Consider the following 19,344-nt stretch of genomic DNA (forward strand, 5'->3'; position numbering starts at 1 on the left):
GGGACCTGGGTTTGATTCCAGCCTTGGGTCACTGTCTGCTTGGAATTTGCACATTCTCCCCATGTCTGCGTGGGTTTCCTCTGGATTCCTCCCACACTCCAAAGATGTGCGGGTTAGGCTGATTGGCTGTGGCAAATTGTCCATTAGTGTCGGGGATTAGCAGGATAAATACATGGGTTACAGTGATAGAGCCTGGGTGGGATTGTTGTCAGTGCAGGCTCGATGGGCTGAACGGCCTCCTTCTGCATGGTAGGGATTCTATGAAACTTCAATGAAACGTGAATCAGAGCCAAAGTGATAGCTTAGGTCGATCACTGGCATAACCACACGAGAAACGACCCTTGATTTAGCCGATTTGCTGTCATGGCTAAATTACAGATTGAAAACAATGTTACATATTCAAGTGAGATTGCCTGTTTTTTAACCCATTCAAGAGTGGGTATTTCAATAAAATATTATGCATTTTGCATGGTCAATAGTTTATATTTAAGCCAACGTTTCCACTTGCTTGCAGACAGCATACCTTGTGCATCTGGACAGATGGTTTCTCAGAGACAGCACACTTCCAACATCCTCTGGGGCCTTTCCATTTGCGAACGTTTGGCAGCATTGGTTGATTCAACTCTGCACAAAACTGCAAAACAAAATTTTTGATTGGGTCACAAAAACTTGTTTGTCGTTAAAACTGTGCGACTATTTTTCAACAGTTTCGTAAAAACGGTCAAATATCAGAGCTTCCCCATTTCGTGTTGAGGTCCTCCAAGTGCTCATTAAAATTGCCACAGAACAGCTAATACTGCTCCATGTTACATAAACCAGTGGAGATTGTTGTTCAATGAACTGCAATTGCCCTAGATTCTGACCTATAATCGCAGTACCATTATACAAGAGATTGAACTAAAAGCAGTTGGCTTTATTTTACCCACAAGCTGTTGCTCTACAAATAACTCTAATGATTTCCTGGAGAAATGCTTCATTCATCCCAAATAAACCTCATCAAATGGATGAATAAATGGATGAATATGTAAAAGGAAAAAGACTTATTGCAAAATGCCTTTCCACAACCTCAGGACATGCCAATGCAGTTTGCTGTGCTAAGTGCTGCAAAGGAGAAATTGTGGCAATCAAACTGTGCACTGCAAATTAGAACATAGAACCCTACAGTGCAGAAACAGGCCCTTCAGCCCATCGAGTCTGCACCGACCACAATCCCACCCAGGCCCTATCCCCATATCCCTACACATTTACCCACTAATCCCTCTAACCTACACATTCCAGGACACTAAGGGGCAGTTTTAGTATGGCCAATCAACCTAACCTGCACATCTTTGGACTGTGGGAGGAAACCGGAGCACCCGGAGGAAACCCACGCAGACACGAGGAGAATGTGCAAACTCCACACAGAGAGTGACCTGAGCCAGGAATCGAACCCAGGTCCCTGGAGCTGTGAAGCAGCAGTGCTAACCACTGTGCTACCGTGCCGCCCAAATTCTTACCAACAGTGAGAAAATGACTGGATAATCCTTCAGTAACGGTGGTTGAGGGATAAATATTGTCCAGGAAATCAGAGAGAATTCCCTTGCAAATGGCAACATGGGCTACTTAACATCCACCTCGGGGGTGGGAGAATCAACAAGACTTTGGTTTAACCTCTGATTCAAAAGACGATGGGGGCGATTCTCTGGGGCCACTAGCCCTGGCAGGAATAGTCATGACTCATTGAATTGGGCCTTAGGCAAAATATGGGATTTTTACTGGGGGGTCAAATCTGTTTCAAGCCTCCCTACCCCTTGCAGTGGGCCTGATCAGGATGTCATGGTGTGGAGATGCCGGCATTGGACTGGGGTAAACACAGTAAGTCTCACAACACCAGGTTAAAGTCCAACAGGTTTACTTGGTAGCAAACGCCACTAGCTTTTGGAGCGTTGCTCCTTTGTCAGGTAAGTGGGAGTTCTGTTCACAAACAGGGCATATAAAGACACAAACTCAATTTACAAAATAATAATTGGAATGTGAATCTTTCCAGGTAATCAAGCCTTAAAGGTACAACCAATGTGAGTGGAGACAGGCTTAAGCATAGGTTAAAGAGATGTGTATCGTCTCCAGACAGGACAGTTAGTGAGATTTTGCAAGCCCAGGCAAGTCGTGGGGGTTACAGATAGTGTGACATGAACCCCAGATCCCGGTTGAGGCCATCCTCATGTGTGCGGAATTTGGCTATCGGTCTCTGCTCAGCAGCTCTATGTTGTCGTGTGTCATGAAGGCTGCCTTGGAGAATGCTTACCCAAAGATCAGAGGCCAAATGCCCGTGACCGCTGAAGTGTTCCCCAACAGGAAGAGAATAGTCTTGCCTGGTGATTGTCGAGCGGTGTTCATTTATCCAATGTCGTAGCGTCTGCGTGGTCTCCCCAATGTACCATGCCTCGGGACATCTTTCTTGCAGTATATCAGGTAGACAATGTTGGCAATTCCGTACACATGGGGCAGTCGAACCAGGAGCACTCCTTGTCACAATGGATGTTTCAGCGCTCTACACCAGCATCCTCCACGATGATGGTATTGCTGCAACTGCCTCAGTACTCAACACCGACAACTGCCAGTTTCCAGATGCAATTTTACAACTCATCTGCTTTATCCTGGACCACAATGTCTTCACCTTCAACAACCAGTTTTTCAACCAAACACACAGAACCAGCCATGGGGGACCAAATTTGCTCCTCAATATGCCAACATCTTCATGCATGGGTTCGAACAAGACCTTTCACCACACAGGACCTTCAACTGATGCTATACACTAGATACATCAATGACATTTTCTTCCTTTGAACTCATGGTGAGCAACTACTGAATCAACTATAATGATGACATCAACAAGTTTCATCCCACCATCAGACTCACCATGGACTATTCTCTGGAATTGGCTGCATTCTTGGACACACACATCTCCATCAAGGACAGTCACCTCAGTACTTCACTGTACCGCAAACCCATGGATAACCTCACGATGCTCCACTTCTTCAGCTTCCACCCTAAACATATAAAAGAAGCCATCCCCTACAGACAATTCCACCCCCCCACTCCATATATAGGATTTGCTCAGATGAGGAGGAAGGCAACAGACCCCTCCAGACACTGCAAGATGCCCTCATAAGAACAGGATATGACACTCAACTCATCAATTGACAGCTGCGACATGCCACAGAGAAAAACCACACTGACCTCCTCAGAAGACAAACAAAGGACACATGGGACACGGTACCGGATCCACACAAATCCCAGATCACTTGCTGGGCCCCCCCCCTGCAGTTTAGTAGCAGCAGAGGGGAACATGGGCACAGGTCATACCTCCTTGCCCCACTTGGAGTCCAAGGTGGGTTGTCATTGCCTGAGTGCTGGGGAGGGGGCAATGCAAGGTTGGCACTGCCAAAAGGTGGAGGCTGAAAGTGGGGGGGGGGGGTGGCCTGAGGGAACCCCATATTGGAGCATCTCTCTCGTGGAGCAGGGAGGGGTGAAGCCTCTGGCTGGATTGTGGGGCGGAGGGGGCTTGGGTCATCCTCATTACTGGAGCATGTGGCAGGAGTTGGATGCCCCTCTGTGCTGAGGTTTATTCCCCTTGTCAGCAGGAGGGGTGGGGTCGCCATGTCTGTCATTGGGAGGGAGGTGAGGGAGACAGGATCACTGAAAGCTACATCAGAGCACCCATGATCTCTGTGAAGCCAGGCTGGTCGACATGTTCTGTATCTTGTACATTTTTCTACGTCAAAGTGGAATCCCACCTCAGCAGCACTGCCAGTGCCAGCGGGAAACATTCCAGCCTTCCCGCCGGCCGTAACACTGAGAACAAAAATCAAGAGAGTCATACCCGACATCTGTAAGAGCAAATGCAACATATTGCACTGGAGCATCAGCCGATAGATATTGAATTCAAGTGGAGTATTTTTGAATCATTGAATCCCTACAGTGCAGAAGGCGGCCATTTGGCCCATCAAGTCTACACAGACTACAACCCCACGCAGGCCCTATTCTCGTAACCCCACACATTTATCCTGCTAATCCCCTGACACTAAGGGGCAATTTATCATGGCCAATCAACCTACCCCGCACATCTTTGGACTGTGGGAGGAAACCAGAGCACCCGGAGGAAATCTATGCAGACGTGGGGAGAACGTGCAAGGCCGGAATTGAACCTGGATCCCTGGTGCTGTAAGGCAGCAGTACTAACCACTGTGCCACCCACTGGGATTAAACCCATGACTTTCTAAATCAAGAGGCAAAAATACAACAACTGAAATATTGCTGTTATCAGTATGAACCAAGGGCTTGGATGCACAGCAGCTCATTCTCCCTGAAACAGAATACTCAGACTTAACTGCAGATACCAGCTCTGTTGCTTCCCCGGGTTTACACAAATATGTTTTCAGGTCACATACTGCAAAAAGTAGCTGTGACGCAGCATCTGAAATGCTCAGTCAGATATAATCTAGATCAGTCTTAAACCAGGAAATGTCCTCCATATAAAAGTGATAATTACAAAAGTTGTATAGAGATTATTAATCTTATTTAAACAGGGTCAAATACAAACCAATGTTGCACAGAAATCGCTGGAAGGGTGACTGACCAGAAGCTGAACTGGACTAGCCATATAAATACTGTGGCAACAAGAGCAGGTCAGATGCCAGAAATCTTGTGGCGAATAACTCACCTCCTGTCTCCTCACCATCTACAAGACACAAGTCAGAAGTGGAATACTTGCCTTGATGGGTGCAGCTCCAACAACACTCAAGAAGCTCAACACCCTCCAGGACAAAGCAGCCACTTGATTGGCACCACATCCACAAACATTCACTCCCTCCACCACCAACGCATAGTGGCAGCAGTGTGTACTATCTACAAGATGCTGCAGCAACTCACCAAGGCTTCTTAGACTGCACCTTCCAAACTGACAACCACTACTATCTAGAAGGACAAGGGCAGTGGACGCATAGGAACACCACCACCTGGAAGCCACTCACCGTCCTGACTAGGAAATATATCGCCATTCCTTCACTGTCACTGGGTAAAAATCCTGGAACTCTCTCCCTAACAGCACTGTGGGTGTACTTACGCCGCATGCACTGCAGCCGTTCAAGAAGGCACTCACTACCACCTTCTATAGGGCACTTAGGGATGAGCAATGGATACTGGCTGAGCCAGGGAACCCTGCATTGAATTATCTTTTTTTAATTCTTAATATTAATCAAGCTGTTTTCCATAAGCATGTGTGTTCAAGTCCTGGCATTGACTATCTACACAGTTATTGACTTCCAAAGGAACCTGAAGACAGGCATAATGCTGCTAGACTTCACAACAGCCTGGCTACAGTGTGGCACACTGGCCTGCTCATAAGGCTGTTCAGGATGCTTCCAAGCTGGATTGGTACTGTTGTTGAAACATTTCTTCACAACAGGCAATTCAGAGTCCACCTTGGGCAAAGGAGAACTGCAAAGGGAAAATAGGCCAATGGACTACAACAGGGTTCAGAGTTAGCCCCAAATCTCTTCAACGTCTATGCGAATAACCTGTCAACAACCACATCCTGCAAATTCATCTATGCTGATGACATCTGCTCAGCTAATGCTGGAATTTGAATTCAGTAAAAAAAAATCTGGAATTAAGACTCTACCGATGACAATGAAACCATTGTTGATTGTTGGAAAAACCTATCTAGTTCACTAATGGTCCTTTAGGGAAGGAAATCTGCCATCCTTACTTGGTCTGGCCTACATGTGACTCCAGCTCCACAACAATGTGGCTGACTCTCAACTGCCTCCCCAAGGGTAACTAGGGATGGGCAGTAAATGCTGGCCAGCCAGCAATGCACCTGTCCCACGAATGAATTAAAAAAATTACTGGGAGTGACTCTAGATAGGACTCTCTGTCCTTCTGGGAACATTTGAAGGAAACAGCAGCAAAGGCCAGGAGCAACTTACTAACCAAAATTGCTGGATTTACCTGGGGTGCTGTTGCCACAACACTCTGGACCTCAGCACTTGCCCTATCACACTCTGCAACGGAATAGTGTGCACTGGTCTGGTAAAGGTCATCACACACACAACTTGTTGAGGCTCAACTGAATGCAATAACACCTACCAATTGAAGGAAATCCACAGGCTGGTTGAAACCATTCATACTGCATCGCACTTATCACTCCAAGCTGACCTGTTTAACCCACCTACTGCCCAGCTTCTGTCTCAGCACCCCATACAACACATCCTTCCTGAACAAGATCCACCAACAGCTTTTGGATCAAGACATGGAAAACAGGAGGATCCTGAACATGCCCCTTGTGGCAAATCCCATCTGTCGAATGGCAGCCTTTGAACTACAATGGCGACTGTGATCCTTGCTGAATAGGTTCAAGACAGGCCAGGACCTTAGTGCAGCCAATGGTGGGGCCTCAGTACAAAGCCCTTTGCACTTACTGAAAAGATACCAAAAATGGTGCACATTATTGAGGAGTGTCTCCTCTACAGACTAAGTGGTGAATTCTCAGCAAATGAGAAGACTTATCACTTGATTTTGGGTGCTTGCAATCACTAAATAAAATAATGTAATTTATAGTCCCTCTTTTGTATGTTTTAACTCCTGCCTTGGAATACCAATGTCTCATCAAAAAATCTAATTGTTGAAGGAGCTCTCTGCTGCATGTTCTCACAGACAATACAGGTCCTCTTCCACAACTATTTCAGACCATGAATTCTGTCCTCAATTTTGATTATGTTTTTGCCAAAGTGCAAGTCTGGAACTTGTTTCTATTTTCAGTCTGAGTTGACCTTTATTCTGTTATGAACATCTACACGGGATCTATGCTTTGTTTCTTTACGGCAACCATGACCACTTGGTTGCCTTTTGTTGCAGGATATATATGGTATTTTACCTCCTCCTTTCTCTAACCTATCCCTGACCTTCCCTTTTGTTTCACATGACCCTTCCTCTTTATTCAACAGCACAAAACCCATCACAGCTCTCTTCAGTTCCAAAGAAGGGTTACAGTAGACTCGAAAAGTTAAGTCTATTTCTCTCTGTACAGATGCTTCCAGACGTGCTGCATTTTTCCAGAATTTTCTGTTCTTGTTCCAGCTCCTCCCGTTGAACATCCCACACAGGATCAGACACTCGATTGCTAGAAATCTCCACTGACAAAGCCCTGGGCAACTACATGCAAAAGTGAGCAACAGAATTTATTCCTTCTCCATCCTCAGGAAACTCCAGGCCAGCAAATGTCTCATAATGACATAGAATCATAGAAGGATGCCATTCGGCCCATCAAGTCTGTACTGATAACAATCCCACCCAGGGCCTATTCCCGTAACCCCACACATTTACCCTGCTAATCTCCCTGATACTAGAGTCAATTTTAGCATGGCCAATCAACCTAACCCGTACATCTTTGAGGACTGTGGGAGGAAACCGGAGCACCCGGAAAAAACCCACGCAGTCATGGGGAGGAAATGCAGACACCACACAGACAGTGACCAAGACTGGAATAGAACCTGGGTCCCTGGCACTGTGATGCAGCAGTGCTAACCACTGTGCCATCATGCCATGTAATTTCGATTTTGCCACATGAACGTGGCTTTAAAACCAGTGACAAGGCAGCCTCTAGATTAATTAACAATCATGTACATTTTTAATATGCTTCCACTAGAGAAAGTTTATCAACTCAAAGTTCGCACATCTGCGAACCACGCAAACCTCCCCAAGAAAACCCATGACAAGCTCTTGAGTTTTGCAGCAACACTTTGTCTCATGCACATAAATCAAAAGGAATGATCCAATGTTGCCATGGTGGTGGAAGCGAGTCTTAATTGAAACCAAAGAGCATCACTTAATTACAACAAGTGCATCCAAATTAAAATCAAGTCAGCTGCACATTCTACATGCCGTGTTTCACATTTAACCATTAGTGAGAACCGGAGGTTCAAATGGGCTTTTGGAACTTGTCAGGAATCTGAACATTGACTGATTTTGACTGCAGCTACAGGTTCTTGGTGAAATGGTGCCTGTTACGCAACAGATCGCTTCCTGGATTTTTTTGGCCAAGATCAAACATCAGATCAAGTCTAAGATGAAGCACTGCCTCATCTTGTCAGCATGGATCTCGTTTGTCCTTTTTATGGGGACCATGAATTAGATTCAATTTTATTTTGAATTTGGCGTTTAGAGCAAGCAAGGAATGGGTTTGCCCGCTCCATTCTGAGCATTGGCTTTGTAACTTTAAGGATGGAGTTAAAAACTCTTTTTTTAAAAAGCCCCTGTTACATATCGTATCCAAAATCTTAGTGTAAATGCTGATAACATCCCCATGGACCATTAAACATCAAAGCTTTTTATTTAATTTTGAAAGAAGACAGAGTATCAGATTACATGATCTGGTATATGAATATCTGATGGCTTCCTACCCAATCATGCTAGCCGGTAGGCAGGAAAGCTTTCAGTGGAAGCAGAGTATAACAGAAGTCTCATTTCACAGAATGGACTTCTTTCAAATATAATTATTGCCTTGTTTCAAAATTTAAAGAAATCATAGGATAGCTGCAGTGTAGAAAGAGGCCATTCAGCCTATCTACTCTGCACCAACAACAATCCCACCCAGGCCCTATCCTCGTAATCCTATTTACCCTACTAATATTCTTGACATCCCCCTAACACTGAGGAGAAATTTAACATGGCCAATCAATCTAACTCACACATCTTTAGACTGTGGGAGGAAACCGGAGCACTCGGAGGAAACCCATGCAGACACAGGGAGAACATGGAAACTCCACCCAACAGTCACCCAAGTGGGAATTGAACCAGAGTCCCTGGCGCTGTGAGGCAGCAATGCTACACACTATGCCACCGTGCCGCCCCAACAAATGCTGTTGTCTTAAGAAATGTGAACTGTACAATTATGAATTTGAATTAAGCAGGAATTTAGAATGAAAAAAATTAAATCAAACTCACTGAACTCAAATTGATCCGAATCTTATTTTCAACTTTCACCACAGCCAATGAAAGCTTAATTATTGATTTTAAAATGTTTTACTTAAGCATTTGCTAAAAGCAAAATGTCAGTTTCTCAACAGCTCTCTACTAACTGGTATACTCAGGGTGCTAACCTGCTGCTGTCACCCAGTACAGGGCATTTCACTGAGAAAGCCAATCTCCACATTAAGTTTTGACTCAGGCCTATCAGTAGACCTCTGGAACAGAAGAGGAAGGATTACACTGCATATTTTAATTTTAAAAATGTAATTTCTCTCTACCCAAGCATGAAGCACTGGGAATTTAAATTCTCTGCTTTCTAAACGGCTTGTGTCAGCCATGGCTCAGTTGGGAACCACTCAATTCTGAGTCAGAAAGTTATGGGTTTAAGTCTTAAAGTTTATTTATTTATTAGTCACAAGTAGTCTTACATTAACACTGCAATGAAGTTACTGTGAAAGTCTCCTACGCTCCGGTGCCTGTTCAGGTCCATTGAGGGAGAATTTGGCACGGCCAATTCACCTAACCTGCACATCTTTGGACTGTGCAAGGAAACCGCAACACTCAGAGGAAACTCACGCAAACACAGGGAGAATGTGCAAACTTTACATAGACGGTGATCCAAGCCGAGAATTGAACCTGGGTCCCTGGCACGGCGAGGCAGCAATTCTAATCACTGTGTGCCACTGTGCTGCCTGCTCTGTAACTTAGGTACAAAATTCAAGGCTGACACTCCAGTGCAGTACTGAGGGAGCGCTGCACTGTCAGAGATGCCATCTTTCAGATGAGACACCAAATCAAAATCCCTTCTGTGTGCCTGGATGTAAGAGATCCAACAGCACTATTTCAAAGAAAAGTACCAGAGTTATCTCTGGTGTCTAAGCCAATGTTTATCTCTCAATCAACACCTCCCCTTGTCACAGAATTGTCTAAGGAAGTTTGTGGTGCATCACATTAGGTGCTGTGTTTCCAATGTTACAACAGTGCCTACATTTCAGAGATACTTCATTGGCACTTTGAGATGTTCTGGGATTGTGAAAGGTGACATACATGCAAGATTTTCTTTTCTTTTAGGGCAGGAATGTCCACTGATGAAGTAGTTCTCTTTATTTCAACATGCAAATGGTGGTGACTTGACCTACATTGCCAAAGTTAAAAATATATAACTTGCATTTACATAGCACCTTTCATGAAATCAGTGTATCCCAAAGTGCTTCACAGGCAATGGAGTAATTAAATATTGGCACTGTTTTAATGTATGGAATACAGATACAAATTTGTACACTGCAAAGTCTCACAAATGGCAATAAAATAAATGACCAGATAATCTGTTTTTTGTTGTGCTGGTCATAAAGAATAAAAGTTGGCTTGTTTCCCCTGTCTGTCTTTGATCAGTGCCATGAGATCTTTTATATCCAAACTGAAAATGCAACATTCCCTCAGCACTGCAGTGAAGCCTCAGCTTTGACTTTGCATTCGAGTCTCTGGCATTGAGCTTAAACCCATAAACTCTGACCAGAGACAGAATTATTACCAGTGAGTTAACACTGCCACAAGTTGGATTCAAGGAATCTGTAGGAAGATTTCTCTTAATGGATCTTCCTTTTTTACAACCAAACCATCAGAGGAACACAGCTAAGAGGGAAGACATTTATCAATAAAATAACTCCTTGTAACAAAGTAGAACAGATCATTAAAAATACAAGAACTTTTTTATGTGCAACCCTCTTCTTTCGTTGACAGAAAACTTAAAAGCATTTGGGAATGATGTCACAAGAACTCAGGATTCTTGGAGGCATCCCATAAAAACAGCAGCATCACATTACAGAATATTCTAGAGCAGTGGCTTTGAAGAAAACAAGCTGAACAATGAATTTGCAACTAGGAACAAGAACAAAGCTGCAACTAAGGTTCCTGAAGGGTTTAAAGTTCAAGCTTATTTATTAGTGTCACAAAGTAGGATTACATTAATACTCCAATGAAGTTACTGTGAAAATCCCCTAGTCACCACACTCCGGCGCCTGTTCGGGTACACTGAGGGTGAATTTAGCATGGCCAATGCACCTAACCAGCACGTCTTTCAGGCTGTGGAAGGAAACCAAAATACTTGGTGGAAACCCATGCAGACACTGGGAGAATGTGCAGACATCACACAGACAGTAACCCAAGCCAGGAATTGAACCCAGGTCCCTCGAACTGTGAGGCAGCAGTGCTAACCAAGACCATAAGGAACTACAAAAGGTTGTGAATGTAGCCCAATCCATCATGCAAACCAGCCTCCCCATCCATTGACTCTGTCTACCCTTCCTACTGCCTCGGCAAAGCAGCCAACATAATTAAGGACCCCACGCATTGCGGACATTCTCTCTCCCACCTTCTTCCATTGGGAAAAAGGTACAAAAGTCTAATATCAACTGACTCAAGAATAGCTTCTTCCCTGCTGCTGTCAGACTTTTGAATGGACCCACCTTGTGTTAAGTTGATCTTTCTCTACACACTAGTTATGACTGTAACACTACATTCTCACGGTTGAGGCCGTCCTCATGTGTGGGGATCTTGGCTATCTTGGGTTCATGTCACACTATCTGTAACCCCCACAACTTGCTTGGGCTTGCAAAATCTCACTAACTGTCCTGTCTGGAGACAACACACATCTCTTTAACCTGTGCTTAATGTTTTCTCCACTCACACTGTCTGTACCTTTTAAGACTTGATTACCTGTAAAGATTCGCATTCCAACCATTATTTTATAAATTGAGTTTGTGAATAGAACTCACCTGACGAAGGGCCAGAGGCCCGAAAGCTAGTGGCTTTCGCTACCAAATAAACCTGTTGGACTTTAACCTGGTGTTGTGAACTTCTTACTGTGTTTACCACAGTCCAACGCCGGCATCCCCACATCAATAAATGCTGGTCAGCCAGTGACACCCATGTCCCACAAACGCATTTGATAAAAAAAATCACGAGTGCTAATAAATAAATGCAAGCAATTAAGCAGAGTGCAAAAGAGGCAGCAAATTTGCAATTCCTCTATAGATTCCTGGCATCCATCTCACTTCATCCTTTGGCAGTCTTCTACCTGTGACTACAAATTTCCAATCTTGGAACAAACTAAACTGAACTGGTAACAATATGAGGTCAATGCAACCCCAGAAGATAAAAGAGTGGTTGGAAATCAAGAGGCAGGATTCTAGTAGCATCCTATCACCAAATGGTAATTGAGGGATTGAGCAGTGTGGGATTGGTCACCCTACAATTCTCCAGCACAAGAGAGGTTATGAACAGTAGAACTGCCCTCAAAATCATTGCAAAACCAGAAGATACTGCTGAAATTGCTGCAGTAGGGAATCCCACGATATGCCCCATCAGTTATTGCTCTAGAGGGAATGCAGAGAAGCTTTAACGGACTGATTCTTGGAAGGGCAGGACTAACGTATGAGGAAAGATTGAGTCTGTTAGGATTGTATTCGCTGGAGTCCAGAAGAATGAGGGGGGGAAATCGCATAGAAACTTATAAAATTCTAACAGGACTAAGCAGGGTTGATGCAAGAAGGATGTTCCCAATGGTGGGGGTGTCCAAAACCAAGGGTCACAGTCTGAGGATACAGGATAGACCACTTAAGACAGAGATGAGGAGAAATATCTTCAGCCAGAGAGTGGTCAGCCTGTGGAATTCGCTACCACGGTAAGTAGTTGAGGACAAAACATTGTAAGTTTTCAAGAAACAGTTAGGTATAGCATGTGGGGTGAAGGGGAGATGGGGGGGTGAAGATGGAATCAGGCTATTGAGATGGATGATCAGCCATGATCATAATGAATGGCAGAGCAGGCTTGAAGGGCCAAATTGCCTCCGCCAGCGCCTATTTTCCATTTTTCTATGTTAGGCTCATTAGTGCATATTTAGGTTTTTAAAACGTTATCCACCAAACTGCTGGATATGTGAGCTGACAACATCATGGGAAAGGCAACAGAATATCTGGGATCTGTCTGAACAACAGGGCAAACATTTCACTGCCTTAACCAATGAGATTTAAGGATTGAGAAATAAATAGAGAGAGCACTGAGGAGGGTGAATTAGAGTGGGCAGATTCACCATCAAAACCAGGAACAGGAACAGTTAGAAAATTTGGATTAAGGGAGAAAATTAAAAATTGCCATTATTAATTCACAATCAGAAGATGGTGACCCCACACTTAATATTGTTCATTTTCTGGGCATGAGAGGCTGATTACCTTGATCATTCATGATTTACCACATCATCAAAAGGGTACTTGCATTCTTCATTATTAGACATAACTTTGTGGCAAGTTTAATGAGTCATTAATGTACAAAGGGTGAGATACTGTCTGCAAAGATAACAGGAGAGCGGCAAGAACATCTAATGATGAGTTTGCACTGCAATTGTCATGTTTGCAGAACTGCTTTCCTTCTCAGTGATGCTGTTGTTTGGGAATGTAAATGCAGACTGGCTCCAGATTCACAGTTCAATCTGACAAAAGGCAAAGGAATGGACAGCAAGATTAGGACTAGAGGACACAGCCTCAGGATAAAGGGGGGACGGTTTAGAACGGAGTTGAGGAGGAACTTCTTCACTCAAAGGGTGGTGAATCTCTGGAATTCTCTGCCCGTTGAAGTGGTGGAGGCTGCCTCGCTCAATATTTTTAAGACGCGGGTTGATAGGTTTTTGATAGGCAAGGGGATTAAGGGTTATGGGGAGAGGGCGGGAATGTGGAACTGAGCCACGACAGATCAGCTATGATCTTACTGAATGGCGGGGCAGGCTCGAGGGGCTGGATGGCCTACTCCTGCTCCTATTTCTTATGTTCTTATTAAGATCCCCTGGCAGGGGAAAATCTCTCTACATTTGTCTGAAAGGTCAGTTTGATTTGTGACATCTAATTTAGGCTAACTGCAAACCCAAAACCTCTATTCTCCACTGCTAAACCTATAGTGAAAAAAACTCTTGTTGGTCTTATAAAAGCAGGTTTGTACACTTAGCAGTTAACATTCTTACAACTGCTTTTTCCCACGTACATAATTTTCCCAATTTTGCAATTTTTAGTGCTCTTATTTTTAAAATGAAAGTCATACAAGGAGAGAATGCAATTTTCTCCAGTGCCTCAATGGGTTTTATACAGAAAACCACTAAACCAATGGGGCCAGGATTGTTCTGATCTGTGGGCTGGAACTCTACCACCTCACCTGTCCCGAATCAGAGCAGGCGAGGGTCCGACAACAGGAAATCTCTGTTGACTTCGGGCTGGAATTTGCGGTCTCACCCGTCAAGACCATAAATTCCTGCCCCACCTTGCCAAGCTCAGCAGCCTTGCATGGACATCGGGTGAGGACGAGATTGGTTTTGGCCTGGCAACCCCCAAGTTAGAAGATCATAGATCTTCGCCATCACACCTCCACATGAATAAGGGGTGCTTGGGTAGTGGTACCTGAGAATAGTGGTTATGGTGCACCTCAAAATTCTGCTTTTCTTTTGGCAGACTGACAGGTGCTGGCTGGAAAAGGAACACCGAGTACCAGCAAAGTAGCAAGAAGGCAATTCTGGAGCGTGTGGCCTAGGCAAATGAAGACACAGCTACCAATTACAGAGCGATTATTATTTGGAGTTAACAAGAGGGCAGGATCAGAGCAGGCCATTAGATGAATTTTTGCTGTGATAAAGGCATTTCATAAATATAAATTGGTATGATATTGTAAATAGTATATCATGTTCTTTTCACTGCTGACTACATTCAATAAGTGGATTATTACACTCCTATTCCCGTTAAGTTTCTGATCGATGGTGACTCCATACCATCAGCAGTTCATGGTGGCTCACCACCACTCTTTTTTAAGGGACGGATTATAAATGCTGGCCTTGCCAGCGATGTCCACAACCCCTGAATGTACTAAAAAGAAAACCTTTTTTTGCCTCAATGTTGTCAATTTCATTAAACACTTTATAACTTAGATGTGCGGGTTAAGTCGGTTGGCCGTGCTAAATTGACACTTAAGGCCTGTACAAAACTCTGGTGCGGCCGCGCTTGGAATATTGCGTACAGTTCTGGTCGCCGCATTATAAGAAAGATATGGAAGCATTGGAAAGGGTGCAGAGGTGATTTACCAGGATGTTGCCTGGTATGGTGGGAAGGTTTTATGAGGAAAGGCTGAGGGACTTGAGGTTGTTTTTGTTAGAGAGAAGAAGGTTAAGGGGTGACTTAATTGAGGCATACAAGATGATCAGAGGATTAGATAGGGTGGATAGTGAGAGCCTTTTACCTCGGATGGTGATGGCTAACACGAGAGGACATAGCTTTAAATTAAGGAGTGGTAATTATAGGACGGTTGTCAGAGGTAGGTTCTTTACTCAGAGGGCAGTAAGGGCGTGGAATGTCCTGCCTGCAGCAGTTGTGGACTCGCCAACTTTAAGGGCGTTCAAATGATCAGTGGATAGGCATATGGATGATATTGGAATAGTTTAGGTTAGAGGGTCATTAGATTGGTTCCACTGGTCAGCGCAACATCGAGGGCCGAAGGGCCTGTACTGCACTGTAATGTTCTATGTTCTATGATTTTACCATTTTCATTCCCAGTGTCGATTCTGGGCATAGTACAGATCCAACTTAGAAATCTCTTTTCAGGCGCCCCCATATGCTCTCAGCCATCTCCAGTCTGACTTGCACTGAGGGCGGGGCCTAGTGCGGCCAGAACGATCGGAGTTCTGAACTGCGCATGCACAGTTAGCAAAAAATTTGAAAAAGCAGGCCCGTGTCAAATCACAGAAAGCAGAGAAAGCAACCTAGGAGCGAAAAGTGGGAGTGAGGGTGTATCGGTGGGGGGTGGGGGGGGGGGGGAGCAGATGGATCTCTGGTGGGGGGGTAGGGGAGTCTGCTGCCACTCTGCAGGCACTCTGGGTAGTGGGGGGGTGGGTACGGGGGACAGTGATGTGTGTGGGTAATGGGGGTGGTGGATAAAGGGAGACACACACGCATCACTGCCCCCTTGTCCACCCCCCCCACTACCCAGACTGATCGCCACCCCTGCCCCCCTTTCCCCCCGGATTGCCCGCAAAGTGGCAGCGGACACCCCAGCCTCCCCCCCCCCCCCCAATCAGAGATCCATCTGATCCGCCTCCCTCCTCCCCACCCCCACCAATACAACAATCTGGCCTCAATTCCGACCCCCCCCTCCCCCCTACCCGCCAGAGAATGGTTAGGCCTCACTCACCCCACCCTGCCCCACCCCCACCCTGACAATGATCTGGCCTCAGTACCCACCCCCCCCCTCCAATAACGAACTGGCCTCACTCTCCCCTCCACCCCCAGAGAACGGTCTGGCCTGATTCCCCCTCCCCTCCAGAGAAACATCTGACCCACCTCCTCCTCCCCCCCACCACCAGACAACAATCAGTCCTCCCCCCGACCACCAGACAACAATCAGTCCTCCCCCCGACCACCAGACAACAATCAGTCCTCCCCCCGACCACCAGACAACAATCAGTCCTCCCCCCGACCACCAGACAACAATCAGCTCTCCCCCCCCACCACCAGACAACAATCAGTCCTCCCCCCGACCACCAGACAACAATCAGTCCTCCCCCCGACCACCAGACAACAATCAGTCCTCCCCCCGACCACCAGACAACAATCAGTCCTCCCCCCGACCACCAGACAACAATCAGCTCTCCCCCCCCACCACCAGACAACAATCAGTCCTCCCCCCGACCACCAGACAACAATCAGTCCTCCCCCCGACCACCAGACAACAATCAGTCCTCCCCCCGACCACCAGACAACAATCAGTCCTCCCCCCCTGACCACCAGACAACAATCAGTCCTCCCCCCCTGACCACCAGACAACAATCAGCTCTCCCCCCCCACCACCAGACAACAATCAGCTCTCCCCCCCCACCACCAGACAACAATCAGTCCTCCCCCCGACCACCAGACAACAATCAGTCCTCCCCCCCCGACCACCAGACAACAATCAGTCCTCCCCCCGACCACCAGACAACAATCAGTCCTCCCCCCGACCACCAGACAACAATCAGCTCTCCCCCCCCCCCGACCACCAGACAACAATCAGCTCTCCTCCCCCACACCACCAGACAACAATCAGCTCTCCTCCCCCACACCACCAGACAACAATCAGCTCTCCTCCCCCACACCACCAGACAACAATCAGCTCTCCTCCCCCACACCACCAGACAACAATCAGCTCTCCTCCCCCCGACCACCAGACAACAATCAGCTCTCCCCCCCCGACCACCAGACAACAATCAGCTCTCCCCCCCCGACCACCAGACAACAATCAGCTCTCCTCCCCCCGACCACCAGACAACAATCAGTCCTCCCCCCGACCACCAGACAACAATCAGCCCTCCTCCCCCCGACCACCAGACAACAATCAGCTCTCCCCCCCCGACCACCAGACAACAATCAGCCCTCCTCCCCCCCCACCACCAGACAACAATCAGCCCTCCTCCCCCCTCACCACCAGACAACAATCAGCTCTCCCCCCCTCCGACCACCAGACAACGATCAGTCCTCCAGCCCCGCCAGAGATATATCTGACCCGCCTCCTCCTCCTCCCCCCGCCCCCCCAATCAGACAGCGATCTGACCTCACTCCCCTCCTCCCCACCAACCAGAGAATGATCTGATCTGACCTGCCTCCACCCCTACTCCCACTCCCACCCCCGATCTGAGTCAGAGAGCCATTGGGAACACTGATCGCGCTCTTCAGAGGCTGGAGAACCCGACTCAGACTTTTATTCAGCAGGTCCCTAAAAGTGCGGTTCCGGATCGGTAAACGCGGTGGTAAAGGGGCAAACACTGACAGAGTTGGGTGGGCAGTTCATTGATTCAATTTAAATGCACACAAACGCATTTAAATCATCGTTGTGCCCGATTTGGGCGCGGAACGGATCGCCGCCATTCACAGGTCTCGGTAAAAAGTGTCGATCTGCGTGGACCCGGGTGCAGATCGCGATAACGGCCTCACACCCAACTTTACCACGATTTCGCACCCCAAAATAGGCGCAAATTGTTGGTAAAATCGGGCCCTTCGTGTCAGGGGATTAGCAGGGTAAACATGTGGGGTTACTGGAATAGGGCCTGGGTGGGATTGTGTTCAGTGCAGAGGCTGAATGGCCTCCTTCTGCATTGCAGTGATTCTACCTATTTATATCTTAATTTAAGAAAAAGCCAACATTTATATTCCATTTCTTATGCTGACACAAACAATATACATATACATAAAACAATACATGTCATTTTATTTTTGATACGGAGCGATTGGGCTATTTTTGGAATGTTAGTTTTTGTTTTTTAAGGATGTGACAGCCTACCTGCAGTTACTTGTGAAATATATAATTATAAACCAAATTATTAAAAAATCTCTCCTAGTAGCATTAGTCGTTTGCCTGCTGTCAGCATGAGCTGCACACAGGCTGGTGTTATCGACTTCCTTGTGTCAGGCTGGAAGGCAGGGAAAGAAGTTGAGACAGTAGTAACCTTGACTGAGCAAGCTCTAGCAGTGGATTTCAGGTTATGTTGCAGAAGGTGATGCAGTTCAATCCTAGCCTCGATATGAACCGCTCCTCAAGGAGCGACAGGTATAATGTGCTGGGTCAATCTGGGAGGGTATGCTTTCCTGCACACATATCCTTTTCTACCTGATCTCTCTGCAGCAGCACCTGCTTTGTGAGGCGGCTCAGTGGTTAGCACTGCTGCCAAACAGCGCCAGGGGCCTGGGTTCGATTGCAGCCTTGGGTGACTGTCTGTGTGGAGTTTGCATGTTTTCCCCGTGTCACGTGGCTTTCCTCCGGATGCTCCGGTTTCCTCCCACAGTCCAAAGCTGTGCAGGTTAGGTGGATTGGTTGTGAATTGACCCTTAGTGTCTCAAGATGTGTAGGTTAGAGGGATTAGGAGAGTAAATATGTGGGGTTAAGAGGATAGGGTGGGCCTGGGTAAGATGCTTTGCTGGAGAATCAGTGCAGACTCAATGAGCTGAATAGCCTCCTTCTGCACTGTAGGGATTCTATGATTGCTCCCATTACTGCTCCTTCTCCTCTAACCCAGTTCTGCACCCTGTTCTTTCCCTCTTCCCTTTGTATTCTATGAACAGTATGTTTTGTATAGCGTGCAAGAAACAATATTTTTCACTGTATCCCAATACGTGACAACAATAATTCAAATCAAAAAAGTGATTCTGTAATTCTGTTTTGAACAACTGTAGGTGACTTCTCCCCAGTGTCCTGATCAAGATTTATCAGTCAACAGCACTAAAACAGATTGTCTACTCATTATCTCACTGCTTTCCTGGGGAATTTTCTATGTGCAAA

General features: G+C 46.2%; 1 protein-coding gene across 1 annotated transcript in view; it reads right to left on the reverse strand.

Moving 5' to 3' along the window:
* The window catches only part of eepd1 (endonuclease/exonuclease/phosphatase family domain containing 1), a 103,734-nt gene that overhangs the window by 26,188 nt on the left and 58,202 nt on the right, over positions 1–19,344 (reverse strand). Inside the window, exon 3 of the mRNA XM_080203775.1 lies at positions 524–634. Coding sequence (XP_080059901.1) covers positions 524–634 — 111 coding nt within the window. The remainder of the gene's footprint in view (positions 1–523; positions 635–19,344) is intronic.

Source organism: Carcharhinus amblyrhynchos, chromosome 2 (genome assembly GCF_965287045.1).
Source record: "Carcharhinus amblyrhynchos chromosome 2, sCarAmb.v2.hapA, whole genome shotgun sequence".
NCBI classification, from domain to species: Eukaryota; Metazoa; Chordata; class Chondrichthyes; order Carcharhiniformes; family Carcharhinidae; genus Carcharhinus; species Carcharhinus amblyrhynchos.